This window comes from Marmota flaviventris, chromosome 10 (assembly GCF_047511675.1).
Source record: "Marmota flaviventris isolate mMarFla1 chromosome 10, mMarFla1.hap1, whole genome shotgun sequence".
NCBI classification, from domain to species: Eukaryota; Metazoa; Chordata; class Mammalia; order Rodentia; family Sciuridae; genus Marmota; species Marmota flaviventris.
Window position 1 is genome coordinate 105,111,934 of NC_092507.1, and position 23,361 is coordinate 105,135,294.

At 34.6% G+C, this 23,361-nt stretch overlaps 1 protein-coding gene across 3 annotated transcripts in view; it reads left to right on the forward strand.

Moving 5' to 3' along the window:
* Hipk1 (homeodomain interacting protein kinase 1) overlaps window positions 1-23,361 on the forward strand; it is an 80,198-nt gene that overhangs the window by 44,846 nt on the left and 11,991 nt on the right. For 2 of the 3 annotated variants that reach the window (XM_071618216.1, XM_071618218.1), the window contains 10 exons: window positions 559-582; window positions 1,676-1,799; window positions 10,636-10,755; window positions 11,542-11,628; window positions 12,944-13,128; window positions 13,440-13,602; window positions 14,891-15,116; window positions 19,224-19,345; window positions 20,245-20,379; window positions 23,021-23,163. In XM_071618216.1, the coding sequence (XP_071474317.1) occupies window positions 559-582; window positions 1,676-1,799; window positions 10,636-10,755; window positions 11,542-11,628; window positions 12,944-13,128; window positions 13,440-13,602; window positions 14,891-15,116; window positions 19,224-19,345; window positions 20,245-20,379; window positions 23,021-23,163 (1,329 nt within the window). The remainder of the gene's footprint in view (window positions 1-558; window positions 583-1,675; window positions 1,800-10,635; window positions 10,756-11,541; window positions 11,629-12,943; window positions 13,129-13,439; window positions 13,603-14,890; window positions 15,117-19,223; window positions 19,346-20,244; window positions 20,380-23,020; window positions 23,164-23,361) is intronic. The other variant, XM_071618217.1, reaches the window with a different exon arrangement.

The following is a 23,361-nucleotide window of genomic DNA, read 5'->3' on the forward strand; positions in this document are numbered from 1 at the left end:
TTGGTGACACACAATAATGCCAATTTTTTTTTTTAGGATTTATTATAAGAATTAAGTGATTCAACATTTATAAAGAACTTAGAACAATGCATAGCACATAGTAAGCACTATATGTCATTTATTATTATTAGTAGTAGTATTACCTATTATTATTATTTCCCACCCTTGTACCTTTTTTTTGGAGGGGGGCAGATATTTGGGAATCAAACCCAAGGCATTATGTCTGCTACCACTCAATTATTACCCCAGACCGTACCATTCCTTTTTTGAACCCACTCTTTCCTCTTAATTTTAGCCAGAAACACTCATGTATACCACCATGCCAAATAGATTTATGTAGATGGTTATGTTTGTAACTTTTATTCATTGAAAGATAGGATGTTATATTAATTTTGGAGCCAGACAGACTGCTCTGTTATTTATTGTGATTTTGGGCAAATTACTTAATCTTTCTTTACTTTAGTTTCATCCTCTATAAATGGGGTAACACTTATATTTTAGATGTGTTCATATATATAAAACTCTTAGTTTATGAATTACTTTGTTCTTCTCTTTAAGGTTCCCGATGGTTATGTTTCTTATGTGAGTATTAATAGAAATGATTTTTTTCTACAAGCACAAAAAAGAGTTCAAAGTTTTAAAATAATGATAACAGTAATTATTATTATATATAACACCTAGCGCTTGTCATGTGCCAGATACTCATCCAAGAACTTGAATGTATTTATTTAAATGTCACAGCAACACTGTGTGATAGATACTCTTAATTCATTTTATAGACAAGGAATCTGTGGCACAGAGATTTAGTGTTGTGTCTACCGTAGCTGTTAAATGATGGAGCTAGGTTTCAGTCCCTGATCGGCTGGCTCTAGAGTGAACTGACAACCACCATATCTTCTCAGAAAAATTTTTTTGTCACAAAGGTGTAATTATTGACCAGGACGTTTACTTGATTTTTTTTAATAATTAAAAAGGTTTAATAATAAAAAGAAAAAATTATGCTTCTTTATGATTCCAACCTTCAGAAAGCTCTCAAAAATTGAAAATGCTCCCCAAGTTTGTTATAAACAATTTATTTATTGTCAAGACCTAACTTAAACCATTGTGGAGCTATTTAAAGCCTTTGTTTAGCTGGGCACAGTGGCACATGTCTGTACTCCCAGTGGCTTAGGAGACTGAAGCAGGAGGATCGGAAGTTCAAAGCCAGCCTCAGCAGCTTACCAAGGCCCTAGGAACTTGACGAGACCTTGTCTCAAAATAAAAAGGGATAGGGATGTGACTCAGTGGTTAAATGCTCCTGGGTTCAGTCCCTGGCACCAAAAATAAATAAATAAATGAATGAACGAATGAATGGATAAATAAATAAAAAAAAATAAATAAAATAAAGTCTTCATTTGGCTAGCTTCGTATGCCTGTTCTTGGTTTTGTTGCAGAAATATCAGTGTGTTTGATTATGGGGCATTGCTCTGCCCATTGGGATTATTATGTAATACATGGTTTATGTTCTGTATTATCTTTCTAAGATTCAAAAAATTCTGAATTCTAAATTGACTGGTTGTTTTTAGTTTCATTAAATAAATGAATTTTTAGCTGATGCTAAAACAGGATTTAGTCAACATAGTTAATTTCTCCCATTAATGTTTACTTTTTTATCTGATATTTTTGTTTTGGCTAGAGCCCCTGAAATTATTCTTGGATTACCATTTTGTGAAGCTATTGATATGTGGTCATTGGGCTGTGTAATAGCTGAGCTGTTCCTGGGATGGCCTCTTTATCCTGGTGCTTCAGAATATGATCAGGTAAGAATGTTTATGTGGATAGAAATAGAAATAACAAATACAATTGACCTTTGAGCAACATGGGTTTGAATTGCATGGGTCCACTTGAATGGACTGTTTTTTTTTTTTTTGAATAATTTGAAAAAACTCACTGATCAACCATGTAACCTAGAAATATTGAAAAAAATTAAGAAAAATTAGGTATGTCATGGATGCATAAAATATATGTAGATAATGGTTTGTTAGCATTTATTACCATAAAATATATGTACATTTATTATAAAAAGTTCATAATTTATACATATAGACTATACATGATGCCATTCAGTTAAGAGAAATATAAACATGAAATATTAAATCATAACTGCATGAAATTAATTGTAGTACATACTGTACTATTATAATAATTTCATAGCAGTCTCCTGTTGCAGTTGTGGTGAGCTCAAGTGTAGTTGATTATCTGCCTAAAATGTTAAGTGATGCTAATCGTCTCCACTCTAACACTCGCTCCTGTAAACTGCATATAGCAGGAAAAAGTGATATCTTGTGGTCCTTGCATGTTTTTCACCTATGTAATATATATATAAAACATAAAAATATGTGTTAATCTACCATTCATGTTATTGGTAAGACTTCTGGTCAATAGCAGGCTTATTAGTAGTTCTGGGGTAGTCAAAAGTTACATGTGGATTTTCAGCCATGGGATTGAGGATCAGCACCTCATGGCATTGTTCAAGGATCAGTCAACTGTAGTTACTAGTGAAGTAGATTCCAGAGGAATAGAAGTACTTAGATAACAGGAAAAGAGGAATCCAATTATTACTAAAGAGTTTTTAAACAAATAGTAGAATTTTTTTCTACTTTTCTTCTTGGTCTAGTATTTATACCATCTTTCTTGGTCTAATATTATATTTGCAAATCTACAATAAACAAAAGGATTTTATTTTCTATTACTTAAGATTGGTACTTTTATATCTATTATGATTTATTAGAGACCTAGCTTCAGTTAACGACTATCTTATGAGTTGAGATGTAAAAGTAAGGATAAAGGACTGGAGTTTTAAGACTGAACTTTGGCTTACTAAGTTGTTTTTATTTCCTTTTATACATATGTGACACATACTGAAGTAAATACTGTCTTCAGACTGGCATACCTAGGTGCCAAAAGCTATGATAGTTTGGGTCACTGTAAAATAGAATTTATGAGATGAATCTGTTGTAAAGTATTTTAATACAGGAATTTCTTTGTTAAAACAGAAAAGCTTTAGGAGAGGGTAGTTACAGTTTTTCAAGTAATTGGTCCATTGAAGGGAACAGTTTTGCCATAGAAGTAAATTGTGAATTATCTTGTTCTTTAGATGATTTTTTTTTTTTTAATTTGGGCCCAGTGGTGCAAGCCAGTAATTCCTGTGACTTGGGAGGCTGAGGCAGGAGAATCATGAGTTCAAAGCCAGCCTCAGTGACATAGTGAGACACTGTCTAAAAATAAAAAGGGTTGGGGATGTGGCTCAGTGGTAGAGGGCCCTGGTTCAATCCCCAGAACCACCAAAAAAAAAAAAAAAAAAAAAAAAGGGAGAAATATTTACCCTCTATACATATAGAAGCTCCTTCTGACACTGTTTACTTTTTTTTGGTTTTTCTTTTTTTCAAAAAATGAACGATTAGAAGGAAAAAAAATAGCGAAACAGTATTTTCTCCTATTCGGTCTAGGATTTTTATCTCGGTCTGTTGTAGAGTAGATGCAATATTTACCACCTTCCAAAAATTTGACATTTTTGGACTTAGTGAAATATAAAAATGGCTTGTTTTAAGTAACCACTTATGGGGCTGTGGCTGTGGCTCAATGGCAGAGCGCTTGCCTAGCATATGTGAGGCACTCGGTTCGATCCTTGGCACCACATAAAAATGGATATATAAAAATAACAGGTATTTTGTGCATCTACAACTAAAAATAAAAAAAAAAAATAATCAGTTATGTTTTGTTTCATAAGTTTTTAATCTATTTTTTTGCAAAACCACAGTGTTGGTTGAACCAAGCCATTGATTCTTACTCCTCCTTGGGTCTCAAGGATTCCTATGGAAAGATCCAGCTTTTTTTTTTTTTAAACAACTTTATAGAGATAATTCCCATACTGTACAATTCAGTCATTTAGAGTGTACAGTTCAGTAGCTTTTAGTATGTTCACAGGGTTGTAGAGCTATCACCATGGTCAGTTCTAGAACATTTCACCATATTCCATAAATAAACTCAGTACCTATTAGCAATTAATCCCCAATTCTCCCCTAACCACCTTATTTTCTCCCACCTCTCGGCAACCACCAGTCTACTTTCTTTCTATAAATTGGCCTATTCTGGCATATCATATACATCACATATAACGTGGTATTCTGTGACTTGCTTCTTTTTACTTAGCATGTTTTCAAGGTTCTTCCCTATTGCTGCTTCAGAGCTTCATTCCCTTTTATGGTAAACAGTATTCCATTATTTTTTAAATATATTCATCTATTGGTAGACACTTGGGTTGTTACTGTTTGGGGCTATTGTGAATAATGCATCTATGAACATTGGTGTACAAATATGTAAGTCCCTGTTTTCAGTTCTTTTGGGTTATATAACTCGGAGCAAAATTGCTGGGTTGTGGTAATTCTATGTTTAACTTTCTGAGGAACCATCAAGTTGTTTTCCACACAGGCCACACCATTTTTACATTCTTGGCAGCAATGCATGAGGGTTCTAACTTCCCCACATCCTAACCAACATTTTTTTATTCTGAGGTTTTCTGATGATAGTAGCCATCCTTGTAGGTATGAAGTGGTATTCTTTTTTTAAAATTGTTGTTTGTGCTGGGGATTGAACCCAGGGCCTTGTGCATTCAAGGCAAGCACTCTACCAACTGAGCTATATCCCCAGCCCATGAGGTGGTATTCTTTGTGCTTTTGATTTTCATTTCCCTAATTAGTAAATTTTTTTTTTTTTGATCCCTGGGATTGAACCCAGGGACGCTTAACCACTGAGCCACATCCACGGCCCTTTTTTGTATTTATTTAGAGATAGGGTCTCACTAAGTTGCTGAAGCTGGCTTTGAACTCACAATCCTCCTGTCTCAGCCTCCTGAGCTGCTGGGATTATAGGCGTGTGCCACCACACCCAGGTAATGAGTGATGTTGAGTGTCTTTCTTCATGTGTTCATTGAATATTTGTATAGCTTATTTGAAGAAATGTCTATTCAGTCCATTGACCATTTTTGATCATGGGTATTGTGTTTTTATTGCTGAGTTGTAGTTCTGTATATATGCTGGATATATATACAGTGTTTTGCAAATGCTTTCTTTCATTCCATAGGTTGCATTTTACCTAGGGATGTATTGTTTGATGTACCAGTGTTTTTTACTTTGACAAAGTCCAGTTTGCCCACATTTTCTTTTGATGCTTATACTTTTGGTATCAAATGTAAGAAGTCATTGCTGAATCCAACGTCCTATAGTTTTTCCTCTCTGTTTTCTTCTAAGAGTTTTATAATTTAACTTCTTAAGTTTCTTTGATTCTAAGATAATTTTGTTAATGGTATAAGGTAAGGGGACAATTTAATTCTTTTGATACAGATATTCATTTCTCACAGTGTCTGAAAAAACCTTTGCTGAAAAGACCTCTTTACTCATTAAATTGTGTAGGCATCTATATTTATCTTTTTATATATGACCACATCATTTTGACTACTTAAGCTTTGTAGTAATTTTTACAATCAGGAAGTATGAATCCTATAACTTTGTTCTTTTTTTTCAAGATTCTTTTGACTATTTGGGACTCTTCCATTTCCATATGAACTCAGAAGGATTAACTTGTCAATTTCTTCGTAAAGCCAGCTGGGATTTTTATTGAGATTGTATTGAATTTGTAGATCAGTTTAAGTATCAGCACCTAACAGTATAAGTCTTTTGATCCATAAACCTGGGATGACTTTACATTTATTTAGGTTTTCTTTAGCAATGTTTTGTAATTTTGGAGTACATGTTTTGTACTTTTTTTGTTAAATTTATTTTCAAGTCTTTTTTTTTTATGCTTTAGTGAATGAATTTTTTTCAAATTTTAATTTTAATTTTTTGGAACTGGGGATTTAATCCAGGGGTGCTTTACCATTAAGCTACATCCCTAGCCCTTTTTATTTTTTATTTTGAGAGTGGATTTTGCTAAATTGCTTAGGGCCTTCCTAAATTGCTGAGGCTGGCCTTGAACTTGCAATCCTCCTACCTCAGCCTCCCAAATCACTGGGATTACAGGTGTGTACCACTGCACCTGGCAGTAAGTGGATTTTTAAAAATTTTTACTTTTAGATTATTTATTACTAGTATATTGACATAATGTTGATTTTTGTAATTTAGTTCATATCCTGTTGATTCTAATAGAATAAAAACTATTAGAACTATTAATAACTGTAGTTCTAATAGTTTTTATGAGTCCCTTACGATTTTCTATGTACAAGATCATGTCATTTACAAATATAGTGTTATATCTTCCTTTCCATCTTGATCCTTTTTTCCCTAATCCAAATGCTTTGCACTGAAGTGCTAGTTTAGTGTTGAATAGAAATATCTATGGTGGACATCCTTGTTGTGTTCCTCATTTTATGGGAAAAGTGTTCAGTTTTTCACTGTTAAGTATAATGTTAGCTGTGAATTTTTCATAGATGTTATAGCTGAGATTTATATCACATGTTTGTCAGTCAGAAGTGTGTGTACCTTCTTTATAAACTGGTTAATAGCTTCAAATTTGTCAAAAACATTGTAATTGTTTAAAATAACAAATGACAATATTTTTTATTTGCTTAAATATGGACTTCTTGTTGATAAGCTTTGTGGAAAAATTAGGGTGATTCTACTTTCATAATGAAACACTTTTCATTTTATAATACCAAAAATTTTAAATGTTTAAATTCCATGAGTGGGGCTGGGGATATAGCTCAGTTGGTAGACTGCTTGCCTTGCATGCACAAGGCCCTGGGTTCGATCCCCAGCTCCAAAAAAAAAAAAACCAAAACAAAGAAATTCCATGAGTGCACCAGTATAGAAAAATCAGAAAAGATGGTATAAGCCAAGAGACAAAGATCTCAACTTCCTGTATGACTTGGAGGTAACCCTTTATATTTTGGTATATTTTGTGTTTATTTTATTATATATTGTCAATTTTTTATTATGTGTTTATTGGGTGCCAAATTTTCTGTCAGGTACCATAGGCACTAGGGATTCAACAGAAATAAAACAAACATTGTATTTGCCCTTGAATAAGGCCACAGTTTTTTTTTTTTTAACTTTATTTATTTATTTACTTATTTGTTTTTACGTGCTGAGGATCGAACCCAGGGCCTTGCATATGCGAAGCAAGCGCTCTACCACTGAGCTATAAACCCAGCCCCAGGCCACAGTTTTGATAATGGGAAAAGCATTAAATAAGTAATCACACAGATAATTATAGTCCAATTAAGATAAATTCTATGCAGGAAAATTTATATGTCGTGCTAAGAATAGGACCCAGTGCCTCACGCATGCTAGCCAAGCACTCTGCCACTGAGCCACAACCCCAGCCCTCACGTAACTTTTTATGTCCTAAATACCTCTTGATAATATATTCATTTTTTTTCCAGTGCTTCTACATGAGTCCAGGCTGTCTTTGTCACTTACCTACTAGACCATGTCCCTTTCCTACTCTGGTATCTCAACAATCTTTTTTCCAGAGTAATTTTTTTTTTCAAATCACGAATTTGAATATGTCATACCTTTTGACTTCAATGATTTTCCATTGCTTTTAGAATGAAGGACTACATCCTTAATATGACCTCTGAGCTTCTTCTATGTGGAACTGCCCCTTCCCTACCTTTCTCCTCTGCCCTCATCAGCATCATTTTAACATACTTTAAGAATGTTTCTTGCTGGTGTGGTGGCACATCTCTGTAATTCCAGCGACTTGGAGGCTGAGATAGGAGGATCACAGGTTTGAGGCTAGCCTTAGCAACTTTAGCGAGATCCTCAGCAACTTTGTGAAACCCTGACTCTAAATAAAAACTAAAAAGGCTGGGGATATACCCAGGTGTAAAGTGCCCCTGGATTCAATCCCTAATACTAAGAATGAAATAATATGCTTCTTTTCAGCACAGGCACATGCTGCACCCTTCCTTTGGAATACTTTGCTCTCATCTATTCCTTTGGAATACTTTGCTCTCACCTATTCATTTCATTTAGTGAGTGTCTACTCATTTTTCCCCTGAAGTGTCACTTCCCCAAAGAGCCAGTCCTCAGTCGAGGCCAGGTTTCTTTTTTTATGTATTTTTATAGAAGACTTTCTTTCTTCTTCACAATGCTAACTCAGTTTGAATTACACATTCAGTCTCTGTCTCCTTTACTAGAATGCAAACTCCATGAGAGCAAGAACTGTGTTTGTTCACTGCTTGACTCCATAAACACTTATTGAAAGAAAGAATGACTAGATACTACATTCAAAATATACATTACAAATACATATATTGTGGATATATATATATGGAATAGATATACATTCCAAATATATATATTGTGGATAATGAAGGAGCACATACATTATTTCATCAAATTTAAGACAGCATGATTTTCTGTACTTCTAAGAAAGAAGAAAAGAATGTGCCAGTTAAACCATGATAGCTATCAATTCTAACACATATTCTGATTTCAAAGATGTTAATGTGAATAAATGTGCCTCTTGGAATCGGTGTAGTGATTTTTTTTTTGTAGTGATTGTTTTTAAAAATGAGATTTATTTAATTTATAATATGCCTTTCTACATAATCTATTGTAAAATACTTTTAGATGTCAATAAATACCCTCTACCTTATCACTTAAAATGTCCACATAATATTTCATTATGCAAATTTTATCCTGGATTTAAAACATACTTCACCTTTTCATACACACAAGTAGTTCACATTTAAAATGTTCTTATTCAGGGTTAAGATCCCCCACCCCCATTTTGCTAATGCTGTTTTGTTTCTGGTGAGGTAGGGCCCATGTATTTGGAGTAATAACTTGTTTAAAATCATTACGATGGTAGGCCACATTTGGCCTATAGGCCATAGTTTCTCTACTCCTGCTTTCCACTAATTGAAAAAGTAATTGATCCTAAAGAACTCTGTTTATGGATCTTATATTATTATTATCAATACATACTGCATTAGAAATTAAAGCTGGGAATTTTGGAGGTGGAGAGTGATGGAAAATAAGATTCTTTTCTTTTTTTTTTTTTAGAGAGGATACTGGAGATTGAACCCAGGTTCACTTTACCAAGCTACATCCTGCATCCTTTTTATTTTTTATTTTGAGACATGGTCTTGCTAAGTTGCTGAGGTTGGCCTGTTTCATCCTCTTGATTTGCTGGGATTATAGGCATACACCACTGCTCCTGGCCAGGATTCTTTTCCTTGTTTACATATTTATTTCTAATTTCATGTTAATTATAGCCATTTATATGTGGTGGGGGTTTGTAAGAAAAAAATTGCCTCTTATTACTCTCAAGGGAGGGGAGAGAAGCAGATTACCCTTCTGATGCTTTTCTGGTCAGGCAGAGTTGTTATAGAAGCAAACAGGTGTGAACAATAAAGCAATTTTTTTTTTTTTTGTACGAGGATTGCACCCAGGGGCACTCAACCACTGAGCCACATCCCCAGCCCTTTCTCTTTTTTATTTAGAGACGGGGTCTCAGTAAGTTGCTTAATGCCTCACTGTTGCTAGCGCTGGCTTTGAACTTAGTTCCTCACTGTTGCTAGGGCTGCCTCAGCCTCCCAAGATGCTGGGATTACAGGTGTGCGCCACCACGCCCAGCCAATAAAACAAATAATATACATACACATTTTATAGCTATCAGAACAATGACATCTTCACATCACGTTTGGAAATCTGTACTGTATATTTCTGGGAAGAGAGTGAAAAATGTAAATAACTTTTTAATATTATGGAAATAGTATTCACTTCATGGACCCCTTACCCCTGAGCCTCAGCACACTTTTGAGAACTGCTATCCTAGTCACAGGAGGTGATCATTAAATGTTAACTGAATGAAATATAGTACCAGCCCCCTATTGATGTGGGGCTAGAGAAGCTAAATTAAGTACTAAATGTGTTAGTTGAGAAATAAACTCCGTGGGTATTTAGAGTAGGGACAGTTGATAAGAGCTATAGAACCCAACGAAGAAGGAGTTTGCAGAACTTTTTCCTAATCTTTCCAATTTGATAATGCATTTTAAAAAGTTACTTCATGAAAAACAGGTTTTAAAAACTATTCTGGTATGTCTTAGAAATCTAAAGTTTTCTGAACTTTGTATCAGAAATCTAACAAAAAAGTGAGATTACACTCAAAATTTTCAAAACTGGGCTGGGCACAGTGGCATACACCATTAATCCCACGGACTCAGGAGGCTGATGCAGGAGGATCACAAGTTCAAGATGAGCCTCAGTTCCTGAGCAATTTAGCAAGACCCTGTCTCAAGTAGAGACTGGGAACATGGCCCAGTGGTTAAGTATCTCTGGGTTTAATCCCCAATACCAAAATAACTAACTAACCAACTAAATAAATAAATATCAAGACTGGGTTTCCTTTTAAATAGCATCTCTCATAGCATGGTAGTAACTAAATAAATATTTGGGTAGTACAAGTGAATGGATTAACATTACATATTTATGTTTATTTACAGGTAAATTTCAGTTGTATTGATTAAAGAGTTCATTTATTTGCAATACCTTCCTTTTTTTTGGCTAGTGTTAATGCTTTAGTGTAAAAGTGTTCAGTGATTTCCTTTTTTTCACTCCAAATTGATGTTTTATGGTTTTAACGTTTCAGATTCGTTACATTTCACAAACTCAAGGCCTGCCCGCTGAATATCTTCTCAGTGCTGGAACAAAAACAACCAGGTTTTTCAACAGAGATCCTAATTTGGGTTATCCACTGTGGAGGCTTAAGGTTTGTCTTTGCTACTGTATTACCTATGCTTGTCCTCCCCTTCCACAACTTTGAATTCAGACTTCAGTTATTAAATTTTTGAGGTAGAAGAGGGAAAGGAGGTGGGAAAGGTATGTTTGCAGGAGGAGATACTTTAAAAACTGTTCATTGTACCCGTGTGGGCCTTATCCTTAGTTAAAAACAAAATAAGTGCTGGTTCAGTTAGCTGAGATTATTTTGTATATTTTGATTTAGCAGTTGAGGGGGATGTCGAGAATAGTGCTTATCATTAAGTGGTATGAAGAACTAGAGAAATAATGACTTTTGTAGAGAATTTTCAATAAACATGATAAAACAATATATTTTTCAAACTGTCCTCATTTAGGCCTTATGTTTTCTTGAAACAAGTATCTGAGCCTACTCCTTTAAATTGAGAAATCAGAGTGATTTGATTAACTTTGTGACACTATGCCTCTGAGTCTCTTGAACAGTTAGCATTTGCGATATCAGTTCATTTCAAAGTGGCTTCCCTAGAAAAATGGTAATGGATCTTATTTGACTTTCTTCAGGAGGTGTGGTGCATCATTCTTGCTTGTTTATTTTAATCACTGTTGAAAGGGTAGGCAGCTATCAGAATCACAACTCTCTACCAGAAGATTTTCTGGTTGTAATCTATGCCATCTACGGTTGGCAAGGTGACAATACTTGCCTCTTTGTATTCTGGTTTTAATTTAGAATAAAAGGTGAAATTAGCTAAAATGTGAAAATAGCATACAGATTGAATTTTTAAAAATCCATATTTTATAGACACCTGAAGAACACGAATTGGAGACTGGAATAAAATCAAAAGAAGCTCGGAAGTACATTTTTAACTGTTTGGATGACATGGCTCAGGTAAATGTGGCAAATTTCATAAAGACATTTACGTCTTTCTTTAATCAGAGACACACTTCTGTTGGTTATACTAAAGACAGATTTAATCTGTGTCTTTTAGTACTAGTTTTCAGTTTTTACAGAAAAAAAATTAGTATTCTGCCGTGTGTTAAAAGAATATTTAAATCTTAACATAGAATACTTTTAGGATTATAGGTTGAACATCCCTAATCCAAAAACCCCAAATCGGAAATGCTCTGAAATCTGAAACTCTTTGAGCACTGACAGGATGCTGAAAGAGCTTTAGATTACAGCTCTTACTGTTTTTTTTTTTGTTGTTGTTTGTTTGTTTTGTTTTGTTTTTAAAGAGAGAGCGAGAGAGATAGAATTTTTTTTTTTTTTAATATTTATTTTTTAGTTTTCGGCGGACACAACATCTTTGTTTGTATGTGGTGCTGAGGATCGAATCCGGGCCGCACGCATGCCAGGCGAGCACGCTACCGCTTGAGCCACATCCCCAGCCCCCTCTTACTGGGTTTTATAGTTAGGAATGCCTGACCAATTGGTAAAGTCAATGCAAATATTCAAAATCCAAGAATTTTTAATATGGGATATTCAATCTGAGTATATTTCTTTCTTGCTTTTGCATTAAGCATGGTCTTATTACATATCAGTATTTTAAAATATTGTTTATGAAGGTTTTTTTCTTGTTCTGTTTGTCTGAATAATTAACTACATAAAAACTAACATTTATTGAGTGCTTCTTACATTCCAAACTCTGTTCAAACATTTTTTACTTACTATGCCATTTAATTTTCAACAATAGAAACTTTTATATTCAATTAATAATAATCACTTTTGCTTAAGGCATTTGTTTTAAATACTTATTTATTTAGGTACTGGAGGTTTAACCCATGGGCACTTTTACCACTAAGCTACATTCCAGCTTTGTTTTGATATAGGGTCTTACTAAGTTGCTGAGGCTGGCCTTGAATTTGTAATCCTCCTGCCCTAGCCTCCCGAGTTGCTGGGATTACAGGTGTGTGCCACCATGCCTACTGGTGTGACACCATGCTTGGCTGTTCCAATTTTTAAAGATGGTTTTGGTTCAGGTTTATTCTACCACTTAGGCAGCATAAGGAGTTCCCTTCTGTGAATTATATTATAGTATTATAATTTACTATAATAAAAAGAATTTCCCTAGGTTTTTCTTTTTTCAAATGCCAACATTAAATATTTATTTTTTGTTTTTTGGAAAAAAAGCAGATGCATTAAGTGCTAAGTCTACTGTTTATCTTAAATGAAGAATATAATATTTCTAAATTTTCCTTGGAAGGTGAATATGTCTACTGACTTAGAGGGAACAGACATGTTGGCAGAGAAGGCAGATAGAAGAGAATACATTGATCTGTTAAAAAAAATGCTAACAATTGATGCAGATAAGAGAATTACTCCTCTGAAAACTCTTAACCATCAGTTTGTGACAATGACTCACCTTCTGGATTTTCCACATAGCAATCAGTAAGTATGGTACAGTCTGGGACTTTTGCCAGGATATCGTTCTTGACTGAATTGCTGTCTTATATGGAACTATCAAGTTAAAAGCAACTTTGGTGTTTGTTTATCTGACTTACTGATACTTTTCTTTCTCATTGATAAGTCACAAGATTAAAAATTAGATGCATATCTTTCCTTGTTTTGATTATAAAATCTCTTGAGTTGTTTTTTCTGAAAGTGCGTGGGGGAAAAAAAAAACTTGTGTAGTTGTCTTGAGTTATTTGCTGTCTGTTTAAATTTCAGCATTCATTTAGTGAATCTTTAATCTCTTTCAGTGTTAAATCTTGTTTCCAGAACATGGAGATCTGCAAGCGGAGGGTTCACATGTATGATACAGTGAGTCAGATCAAGAGTCCCTTCACTACACATGTTGCACCAAATACAAGCACAAACCTAACCATGAGCTTCAGCAACCAGCTCAATGCAGTGCACAATCAGGTATTCAGTAAATGATTTTGGAAACTCAAGCCTAAGTGGTATAGAGACTAGTAGGAGTGCAGGGTGAGGTAAAGAAACCAAAATGAGTCTTTGTTTTGGTGGTCTTGTTACTTCATAAGAATTTTCTACTTGGCAAAAATGATGGAAGACAATATAGATTGGTTTTTACCTATCAGTCGCTTGCTGACAAAAAAACAAAGGCCTAATCCATTCCCTCATAAATTTTAGCATAATCAAATAAATGGGCTATTGTACTATTTACTGCTTTCTCCAAGTTAGGAGAAGGACCTGTGTCTTACTACTTTATTGAAGAGTATTTCCAATACATTAAAGGTAGTTTCTTGCTCATGTCCCATGTGGGCAAGGGAAAAGGTTCTCCTCTTGAGGGATGGGCTGGCTAAGAAATAAAAGCTGGGAAAGTAGTACTATGAAATAACCACAGACCACAGAAAAATAGTTTCAGAGCTGGGGAAGCATTGGGCCAAGCTGACCAGACAGGTGCATCTTCTAACAAAGAAGGGAGCCTGGGCTTGCTGTATTTATATTGGAATAGATCAAAGGGATTCGACAGAAAGTTCTTCACCAAAACAGGATAGAGGTGGGGGCAGGTAGACTGCTCGGTTCCTAATGGGTCATGCCCTTCTCCAGTGCTACATGGGACCTTTCTGGGCAGAACTGAGAAAGGAGTTCATTTGTATTAAGCCATTTTGACAGTGGAATTGCCACGTTAAGCTCCCAAACATCAGACCTTCCCCATCGCTGCCTTCAGTGTTGAAAAGGTTCACACACATTTCATGGGTGACTTCCTGCAGAATTTTTTGCTTTTTTTTTTTTTTTTTTTGCTAACTTAGTGATAATTACATTTAAGTTTGTTTCAGAAGTTTGTAAGCTTCACGGCTTCTTAACTAGGTCTACATTCCAAATGGAAGGGAATATGAGGTGTAGTGGGATCTCCCATCTAGCAATTTTTGTGCAGAGGTAATTAAGGTTTAGATAGCTATAATCAGTGTAGGATTAAAGAATAACTACTTGTTATTCTTTTGTTATCTTTTTGCTTATTTGACCATATAGTATGCCTTAATTTTAGGGATTGGGAAAATTTCTTAAGCAGAGTTATTTCAAAGATAATGAACATTGCATTTTAAAACTTTATTCTAGGTTTTTCAGGATAGATTATATATATATATATATATATATATATATATATATATATATATATATATATATATATATATATTGTCTATCTCTACTTTATGGCAGTATATAAGTATAATTCTTTTGTTTTTAGGCCAGTGTTCTAGCTTCCAGTTCTACTGCAGCAGCTGCTACTCTTTCTCTGGCTAATTCAGACGTCTCATTACTAAACTACCAGTCAGCTTTGTACCCATCATCTGCTGCACCAGTTCCTGGAGTTGCACAGCAGGGTGTTTCCTTGCAGCCTGGAACAACTCAGATATGCACACAGACGGATCCATTCCAACAAACATTTATAGTATGTCCACCTGCTTTTCAAAGTAAGTGGGGAAACTATGTTGTATGGTATTTTAGCAGACCTGCGTGCGTTAGGCAGATCTAGCTGTTTAGTTCTGATCTCTAATAAGTTTAAACTCTGTTTCTGATGATAATGATAACTGAAATTGGATAATATCACAAAGGTGATTTTTCTTTTTATATTTGTCTACTTATGATGCTATTTGACACACTATAAACTCAATTTATGTTTTTTAATTGATGTATCTGTTACTAATTTTTTTGCCCATTGAGACCTTGTATCAATATATTGTATAAACATGTATCTCCCAACATGTAGAATATACACATCTTGGGGAAAAAATTTTTTTAGCATAATTGCTGTATCTTGAGTCTAATTTTCTATATCATTCCATCATAGAATAAAATTAGGTCCCAAATAAAAGGTTATTTTATTTTAAAATGTAAAAATCATGGTTAAGAATATAAAAACTTCCTAAATTGTATCAGTAAGAAAGATCATTTATTAAACTGAAAAATTCTACAAGCTGAAATTGTTGTGTGGGGAGGCATTAAGATTATATGCTTCAGTTTATGAATCATATTGTTCCTGCAAGTTCTGTTAACAGGAACAAAATAGCTGAAGAAAGAGGCTTTCTCGGGAGAGAGAAGGGAAATTGCATGGAAATGGAAGAAGACCCTCATTGTTATACAAAATTACATATAAGAGGATGTGAGGGGAAAGGGAAAAAAAAATCAAGGGAGAAAAATGAATTACAGTAGATGGGGTAGAGAGAGAAGATGGGAGGGGAGGGGAGAGGGGATAGTAGAGGATAGGAAAGGTAGCAGAATACAGTCACTAGTATGGCAATATGTAAAAACGTGGATGTGTAACTGATGTGATTCTGCAATCTGTATACGGGGTAAAAATGGGAGTTCATAACCCACTTGAATCAAATGTATGAAATATGATATGTCAAGAGCTTTGTAATGTTTTGAACAACCAATTTAAAAAAAACAATAAAGGGAAAATGAAGATTAAAAAAAAAAAAGAAAGAGACTTTCTCCATGTGTTATAGTAAGATGTTAAGTTTCACATTCCCATCCTTCTCTCTTTTTTTTATTGTTGTTCTATAATCCAGTCTGTCCAGTTCCTTTTTTTTCTCAAATATAGGAAATGTTTGTTTATTGGTTGGATAAGCCATGTAGAAGGCTTAGTTATGTTATAGATATTTCATGGTGACATGCATGACTTTCTTAATAGAAAGTCAGTGTTAGTCCCCTGTGGGAATAAACCGGGATTCAGGCTTGTCATAGCATTTTACATAAAAGCAGGTAGCCTTTTTATCTTTTTTACTTTTTAGTTTTTTATTGACTGTGACTCTTGTGTGTGTTTGGTGTCTGACAGAGTCGGAGCAAGCAGAAGGAAATGAGGGGTTGGGGGAGACTGACAGATTACTGGGAGGACAGGAGAGCGATAGCGATGTAAACCAGGGAGAAACCATAGGGAGAGCGGAGAAGCAGATTCAAAATCCGTAAATGCAAATTTAGCCTAACTTACCAAATTACTTTCTACATATGCTTCATAGTAGTCAAATCTGTACTTTGAGTTGTCAGATACTGAGTGATTCTTCTACTAATTTTAGATAATTAGCCACCCCTTCCCCAGCCTTTTCGAAAGTGGGTTTTACTGGAACAATTTTCAGATGTGGGGCCCTAAAGTTTACTGCTTCCTCTCAGATGATACATCACAGTTGAAGCAGAAGAACTTTCAGATTCTTTTAATAAAACAAAATGTAAACTAAAGAGGTAGAGGGGGAAAGTATAATTAGGTAAGTATAAGATTTAGAATTTTTTTTTTCTATCCAGGAAGTCTAAATAACATAAGGAGCTAATAGAGAAAACTTAAATTTTTCAAATGAAAGGGATTTTTGAAATTCAGGTGGTATAATGATACCTGGTATGTATTACCATATTCTAGTTAATATTCTGGATGATTTTATGTTTTAATTTATCCTCACACACAATCCTAGGAGGTAGGTAATATCATTATTCCCAATTTATAAATGAGGAAATCCTCATCTGCCCAGTCTTATATAACTATTTATGGCAGAACCGTGATTTGAACCCAGATAGGGAATTCATGATATAGGTATTTTGAAGTGTTATTCCATTTTGCCTTTCAGTATTTAAACTCATATAATTGTAAAGAGGTATCAGTTGACTTGCCAGCCATCACCATATGCTCATTTCTGCCCCAATCCTCTGGTCTAGCTTGCCCACTTTTCTTTCACCTTCCATTCTTTTGTAAGATGCCTATACTTAGAGCAGGAAAGACCCTCATCAGTTAGGCAGTTTTACTCTTCTTTCCATATATCCATGTTTTTTTATATTCAAGGACCACATTTATTAAAATAAAAGTAACATTAAAAAAAAAAAAAAAGAAAAGAACACTAATCCTTTAGATCAGGATTCAGGAAGAACCTTTCCAAAGTGTTGCCTTTTTGTTACTCTTTGTTTCCATTTTGTGTAGGAAAGAAGCAAGAATTTTAATTTACCTCCACTGTTGTGGCTTAGCCTAAATAACTATAACAATCTCATACTCAGAGTCACATTTGTAGGTCAGTACTATAAATTACTTTCCACAAATTCTTCCAGTTGACAAAAATAGATACACATTTTGCTTAGGGGTAACTATTCTTTTGTAATTTTTGTCTCCTTTTACTTTATTACTCTGAGAGCCGTAGATGAGTTTCTATACTGAACATTTCCTCCTAAATTTTACCTCTTCAGTTCCTGTCAGTATATAGGAGGCCATTGAAGTTAGCCATGTGTCCTAGGACTATAGACAAAAATTTTATTGCTTGACTTTCTTATTTACCTGAAGTAACATGGTTGGCAACTTTTATTCTTGATATCTCAATTTGTTACTTTTTGTTGTTATATAAGTATCATTTTTTTAAAAAGGTTATCATTAGGATATTCTAAGTTACTGAGATGAAAAATTAGAAGACTGACTTGGTGAAAATAGCAATATTATGGTTTATGAGTTATACTTATTTGACACTAATTTAGTAATGTTAAGAGAAAGTAGTTGATGATACCAAGAAAATGTCAGTGATGGAGTCTTCTAATTAAAATGTTTGTCATTGTAGGCATAAGTGGATCAGGCATAATAGGAACTTGAAATTTCTATATTGAAAGTTTTAAATAGGTTAGGTTTAGAAGAAATCATTGGCAAGCTGTTTTTTGAGGCTTGTCAAGAAGCAACAACTATCTTGAGCCCCTTTCCCTAGAATGAAATTTTCTTATTTATTGGAAATATTTATTCCGAATGTGTGTGAAGAGCATAAAGAATAAGAAGAAATATAAGACGTGGTCAGTGTTTTAATGGCAGCAAAGACTTTTTGATTTTCCTAGTTGGCCACAAATGAATCATATTTAAAAACTGTCAATGACAAGAACAGATTTCTAAAATAAAAAGAAAGTTTCCACGAACCAAAATGTCTATTTTTTAAAATACTTTTATCCTAGACATAATTTCTTAATTTTTTGTTGGCTGATACAAACCCAGACTGTGAACTGGGTTATATTTTTTGAGGAATGAGGGAAAAAATTCTTGAAGCATTCTTAGTAAAAAGGTAACTTAGATTTAAAATTACTGAGTTTCATAATTTTTCTTGTTTAACCCAAAATTATAACTGTAATCAAGTCTTCTCATTTAATAGATTATCATTTTAGAGATACTTAAAAATCTCCCCCTGTCCCACCCCAGTGTATTAAAAGAACAAAAAAAGTGTATTAACTGAAGGGTGATTGGTTGTTTTTTGCCTGTACTATTGATGGGGATGGGATGAGTATTGGTTTTAAATTTTATAACATTAAAAACAATTAGAATTCCCTTAAACCACTTTCTGTGGCACACATCTTTGCATTAATTTAACCTGAAGGGAACCACTTCTCCACCTCTCCCCCCCCCAACACTTTTTTATTTTTAACTCCTGAGAGTTCTGTGAATGAAACTCCCTTGTCTTAAATGTCTAGAACTAAAGTCTAAGTAGTGGAAAAGCTAAAAAATAAACAACAAAAATTTCCCAAATAGTACTCTCAGATCCAGCTAAGCAATTTCATTGTGATACTCTTTTCACTAGCTGGCCTGCAAGCAACAACAAAGCATTCTGGATTCCCTGTGAGGATGGATAACGCTGTGCCAATTGTTCCCCAGGCGCCAGCTGCTCAGCCGCTACAGATACAGTCAGGAGTTCTTACACAGGTAAAAACCAGAGCAATGTGGAACCTCAGTATTGCTGAAGTACTACTGAGAATCAGGTGTTTCATCCTAGAAAATGGTATTTGCTTGGAATATAAGATCTTTCTTGGTTATGATTCAGTGGTCTTAAAATGAAACATCTATAATGGAACTGTATTCTCATTCCTAACATTATTGCAATTCTTCCAGTGTCTAGCTAGGATTAGTATCCAGACACTGAGAAGTGGTCATTTGAGTAAGTTTACTCTAATTTTGTGGGATGAAGTCCTCTCTCCCACCGCATTTTAAAGATATAGTACACATGCAATGTTTTGATTCCAAAAGATAAGGTTCCTTTTGTGTTCCTTTTGCTTATTACTCTTGGAATTTTATCATTTGAGAGGTTGAATCACATCAGGATGCCTCTTCAAGTATTATATTCTCTCATTCTTTGGGTTTAACCATGTTGTACAGTGCTTTGAAAATTACATTTGCCATGGGACAGAAAACTAAGGTGATTGAGAAAACCATGAAGTATTTATGCAGTATAACAACTTTGAGATTTTTATAAAATCTATATGGAAATGTTTATGACTCATAACACAAAGAAAATTCTGAAATCTGAAAACCCTACATTGTGAGCAGGAGGAAGAATTCTTGATAAATGCCTTTGTTTCCTAGAGCTGATCATCTGAATCTGGCCCAAGAAAGATTTCTACACTTTTTTGCTTTATGCCATTAATACTTGACCAAATGGGCTCATGCTTTGCTAGTTGAAGGGGAAAAGTTATATTCTGTACATGCATTTTAGGTGATTTGAAATGACGGTTGTTGGTAATAACTTGGGGGGAATGAGAACCCTTCTGAATCCAGATAACCTGCCTCGGTGTTTGTTTCACTCACCTGCCTAATCTACATTTCAGGGAAGCTGTACACCACTAATGGTAGCAACTCTCCACCCTCAAGTAGCCACCATCACACCGCAGTATGCGGTGCCCTTTACTCTGAGCTGCGCAGCCGGCCGGCCGGCGCTGGTTGAACAGACTGCTGCTGTACTGGTAATTCCCCTCACTTGATTGTGTTACTAACGGAGTTTCTTTGGTTTCTTTCTTTTTTTATTTTTTCCTGTTTGTTTTTGTTCTGTTTTTTTTTTTTTTTTTTTTTCTGGTTTTCTTATTTAAAAAAAAATTAGCTTAGTCTTTGCAGAGGGCATGGAAGCATGTGCCATCTTGTGGCTGTGTTCTTGCTACATCTTTAATGTCTCATTGTTTTCCTCCTCAACATTTGCTGAAGCACTGTTTGACTCTGATGTTCAGTGAGGCTCTATAAAGAGCCAGTTTGATTCTTCTTTGCCAGCCCTGTGTGGTCAAAGCTCTTGATATAGCTTCAGAAGAGCTTCAACACTATTACCTGTTTTCTGCCCTACCTTTTATGCTTTGATCCTTGAGAATAAAGGAAATGGCCTTTAGTGTGGGGCTTTGCTACAGGTACCTGGATGGCCAAAATTTGAACTCCTTGGCAAGTTAGCTTCTTTCCTTTTTTGCTATTTGAAGCTTCTAAAATGTCTGCATGTAGAAATACTTAAGATGCTCTGAATTGATTGCTTAATCAGTTAACATTAACCTTCCTTCTATGAACATGTGAAGATAGCTCTTTTTGGCACTCATGATCAGTGGCAGCTTCTATCTTCCATTTAAGGATGTTCCCTTTGGAAAGTGCCTATAGATCACTTGATTTATTGAAATTAAAAGTGGATTCATTTTTAGGGGTATTTAGAAAAATTAATTATTTTACAAATACAAGAATGAAAACACAATTGACAAACTATGTGAATACATCTTTGTTATTAAAAGTCATGGGGAAAATTCATAGATGCAGTTGTAGTAGTGTCAGGCTTAGAAACAGGAAAAACAAATAGGACTTTGAGGTGTACTTCAGGATTAGTAACCTTCAGAGTGATCTTTGGATGGTTTTTGTTTTTTTGTTTTTGTTTATTTGGGGGAGTTAGAATTTCCAGTATTTCATTATTTGAAATTTAAAATTAGGTAAACATTTGAAGACCTAATTGCTACTTTTAAATCCTGATATTTCTCATCTTTCAAAGTAGTTTTAAATTTTTTTTTTGTTCTTTTAAAAATACTTACATGAGTGAAAACGCTTCCAGAAACATATTTGGTTGGAACTTGTTTGGTTTCCAGTTTAAAAGTCTCTGTCATTTCTAGATCAATTTTGTCATAAACAAAACCTGAATGCAAAGGGAATCAGATATATTTCCAACTTGGTCAATCCAAGCTTCTGCTTTCAGCTCACTCACCTGTAGTTTTGAGATTGGGAATGTTAGTTGATACTTCTCCTTTGCTGCTTTTCTTAAGTTTGCACTAGCCATTTGCTAAGCTTTGCATATTTTTGTTCTTCCTCTGTCAAAACAGTTCGTCGCTTGGAGCGCCAGATTTCTGCCTCACGTTGGAATGTTATTTCTTGCTTTGTATTAAACTACATGCTTTGTCTTGTGCAGGTGTTGGCTTATGGAAAGACGCATGGTGTGACTTAACATATTTCTCTTATTTTCTGTTTTGTTTTGTTTTGTTTTGTTTTAAATTCTGCGTATGGTAGCAGACGTGTTTGCAGTTTCTCTGCTTTGAAGGCTTCTTGTTTGGAACCGGTACTTGTAACAAGTGGATCTGTTACTTGCAGAAATATTTTTAAAACAGGGTGTTGATGGCCTTGCAGTTTGAAATTCATGAAACAGAACCATATGTACCCAAGTATTGTAGGTAATTGTACTGCAGAATTCAAGTTTAAAAAAGAAATTTCCAAATATGTTCTCATTTTTTTCAGAAAATGCCAGAATTTCTGTAAGATGTACAGAAAACATTTATTCTCAGTCTTTTGCAAGTGACATAGCTTGTTAAAAACTGGAACTCATGTATTTTTCTTATAGTAATTAATTTTAATGTTGAAGGATAATTCTATAAATGATACATAAAGCAAATATAGCTAGACAACTATTAAAAACAATATAATGTGTTCTGCATGGATTTCTCAAATATTTTACTGCTTTAATTTTTAATTCTCTCATATGGCTACAAATGATGGTGTTATGCTTATGCCAAGCATGTTTGTTCATCTACATTTGGCTCCTTTTTCTAAGCAGTACCCTTTAAAAAAAAAAAAAGGGAACAGTTCTGCTCTATGTGTTATGGGTTGAATTGACATGATGTCTTATCTGATTGGCACACTCCAGTTTTAGCATTTCTATTTTTTAATCCCAAGGGAGTCTTCTAAATTCTTTCTAGGGATGTATATTTTACAATTTTTACAAAAATGGTGCTCCAACATTTAACCAGAGCTGACCTCTGAACTTTCAGACTTCTTTTCTCTCCAGTATAATATGAAGTCTTAACTGCAGGGATCTTCATTTTTTTTAGCACCCTGTTAGCTAGGTTGTGGAGGTAGGCCCCCCCACCGCCAAAAATAAAGTATGTTCTATTTGCTTTTCATACGACTTGTAGCCATGAGCCCTTCTGAACTTTCTTTATTAATCACTGCAAGTTAACAGTCTACAAGCAACTTTTTTAAGATACAAAAATATTATTTCAATCTAAAAAAAAAAACAAGAAACAAACAACAAAAAAAAAATCAGAAGAAAAAGGCAAAAATGAGTCAAGTTTGGATGTTTTTTTGTGTGTTTCCTTACAGCAAGCTTGGCCTGGTGGAACTCAACAAATTCTCCTGCCTTCAACTTGGCAACAGTTGCCTGGGGTAGCACTACACAACTCTGTCCAGCCCACAGCGGTGATTCCAGAGTCCATGGGGAGTGGTCAGCAGTTAGCAGACTGGAGGCAAGTACCTTCCATTTTTCTCTATTTGAAATGAAACCCTAAAAGAAAGAAAGAAAGAAAAGAAAAAAAAAATCTTCACTACTGTCATGTGTAACTAATTAGAACAAGTAACTGATGTGATTCTGCAATCTGTATACAGGGTAAAAATGGGAGTTCATAACCCACTTGAATCAAAGTGTGAAATATGATATATCAAGA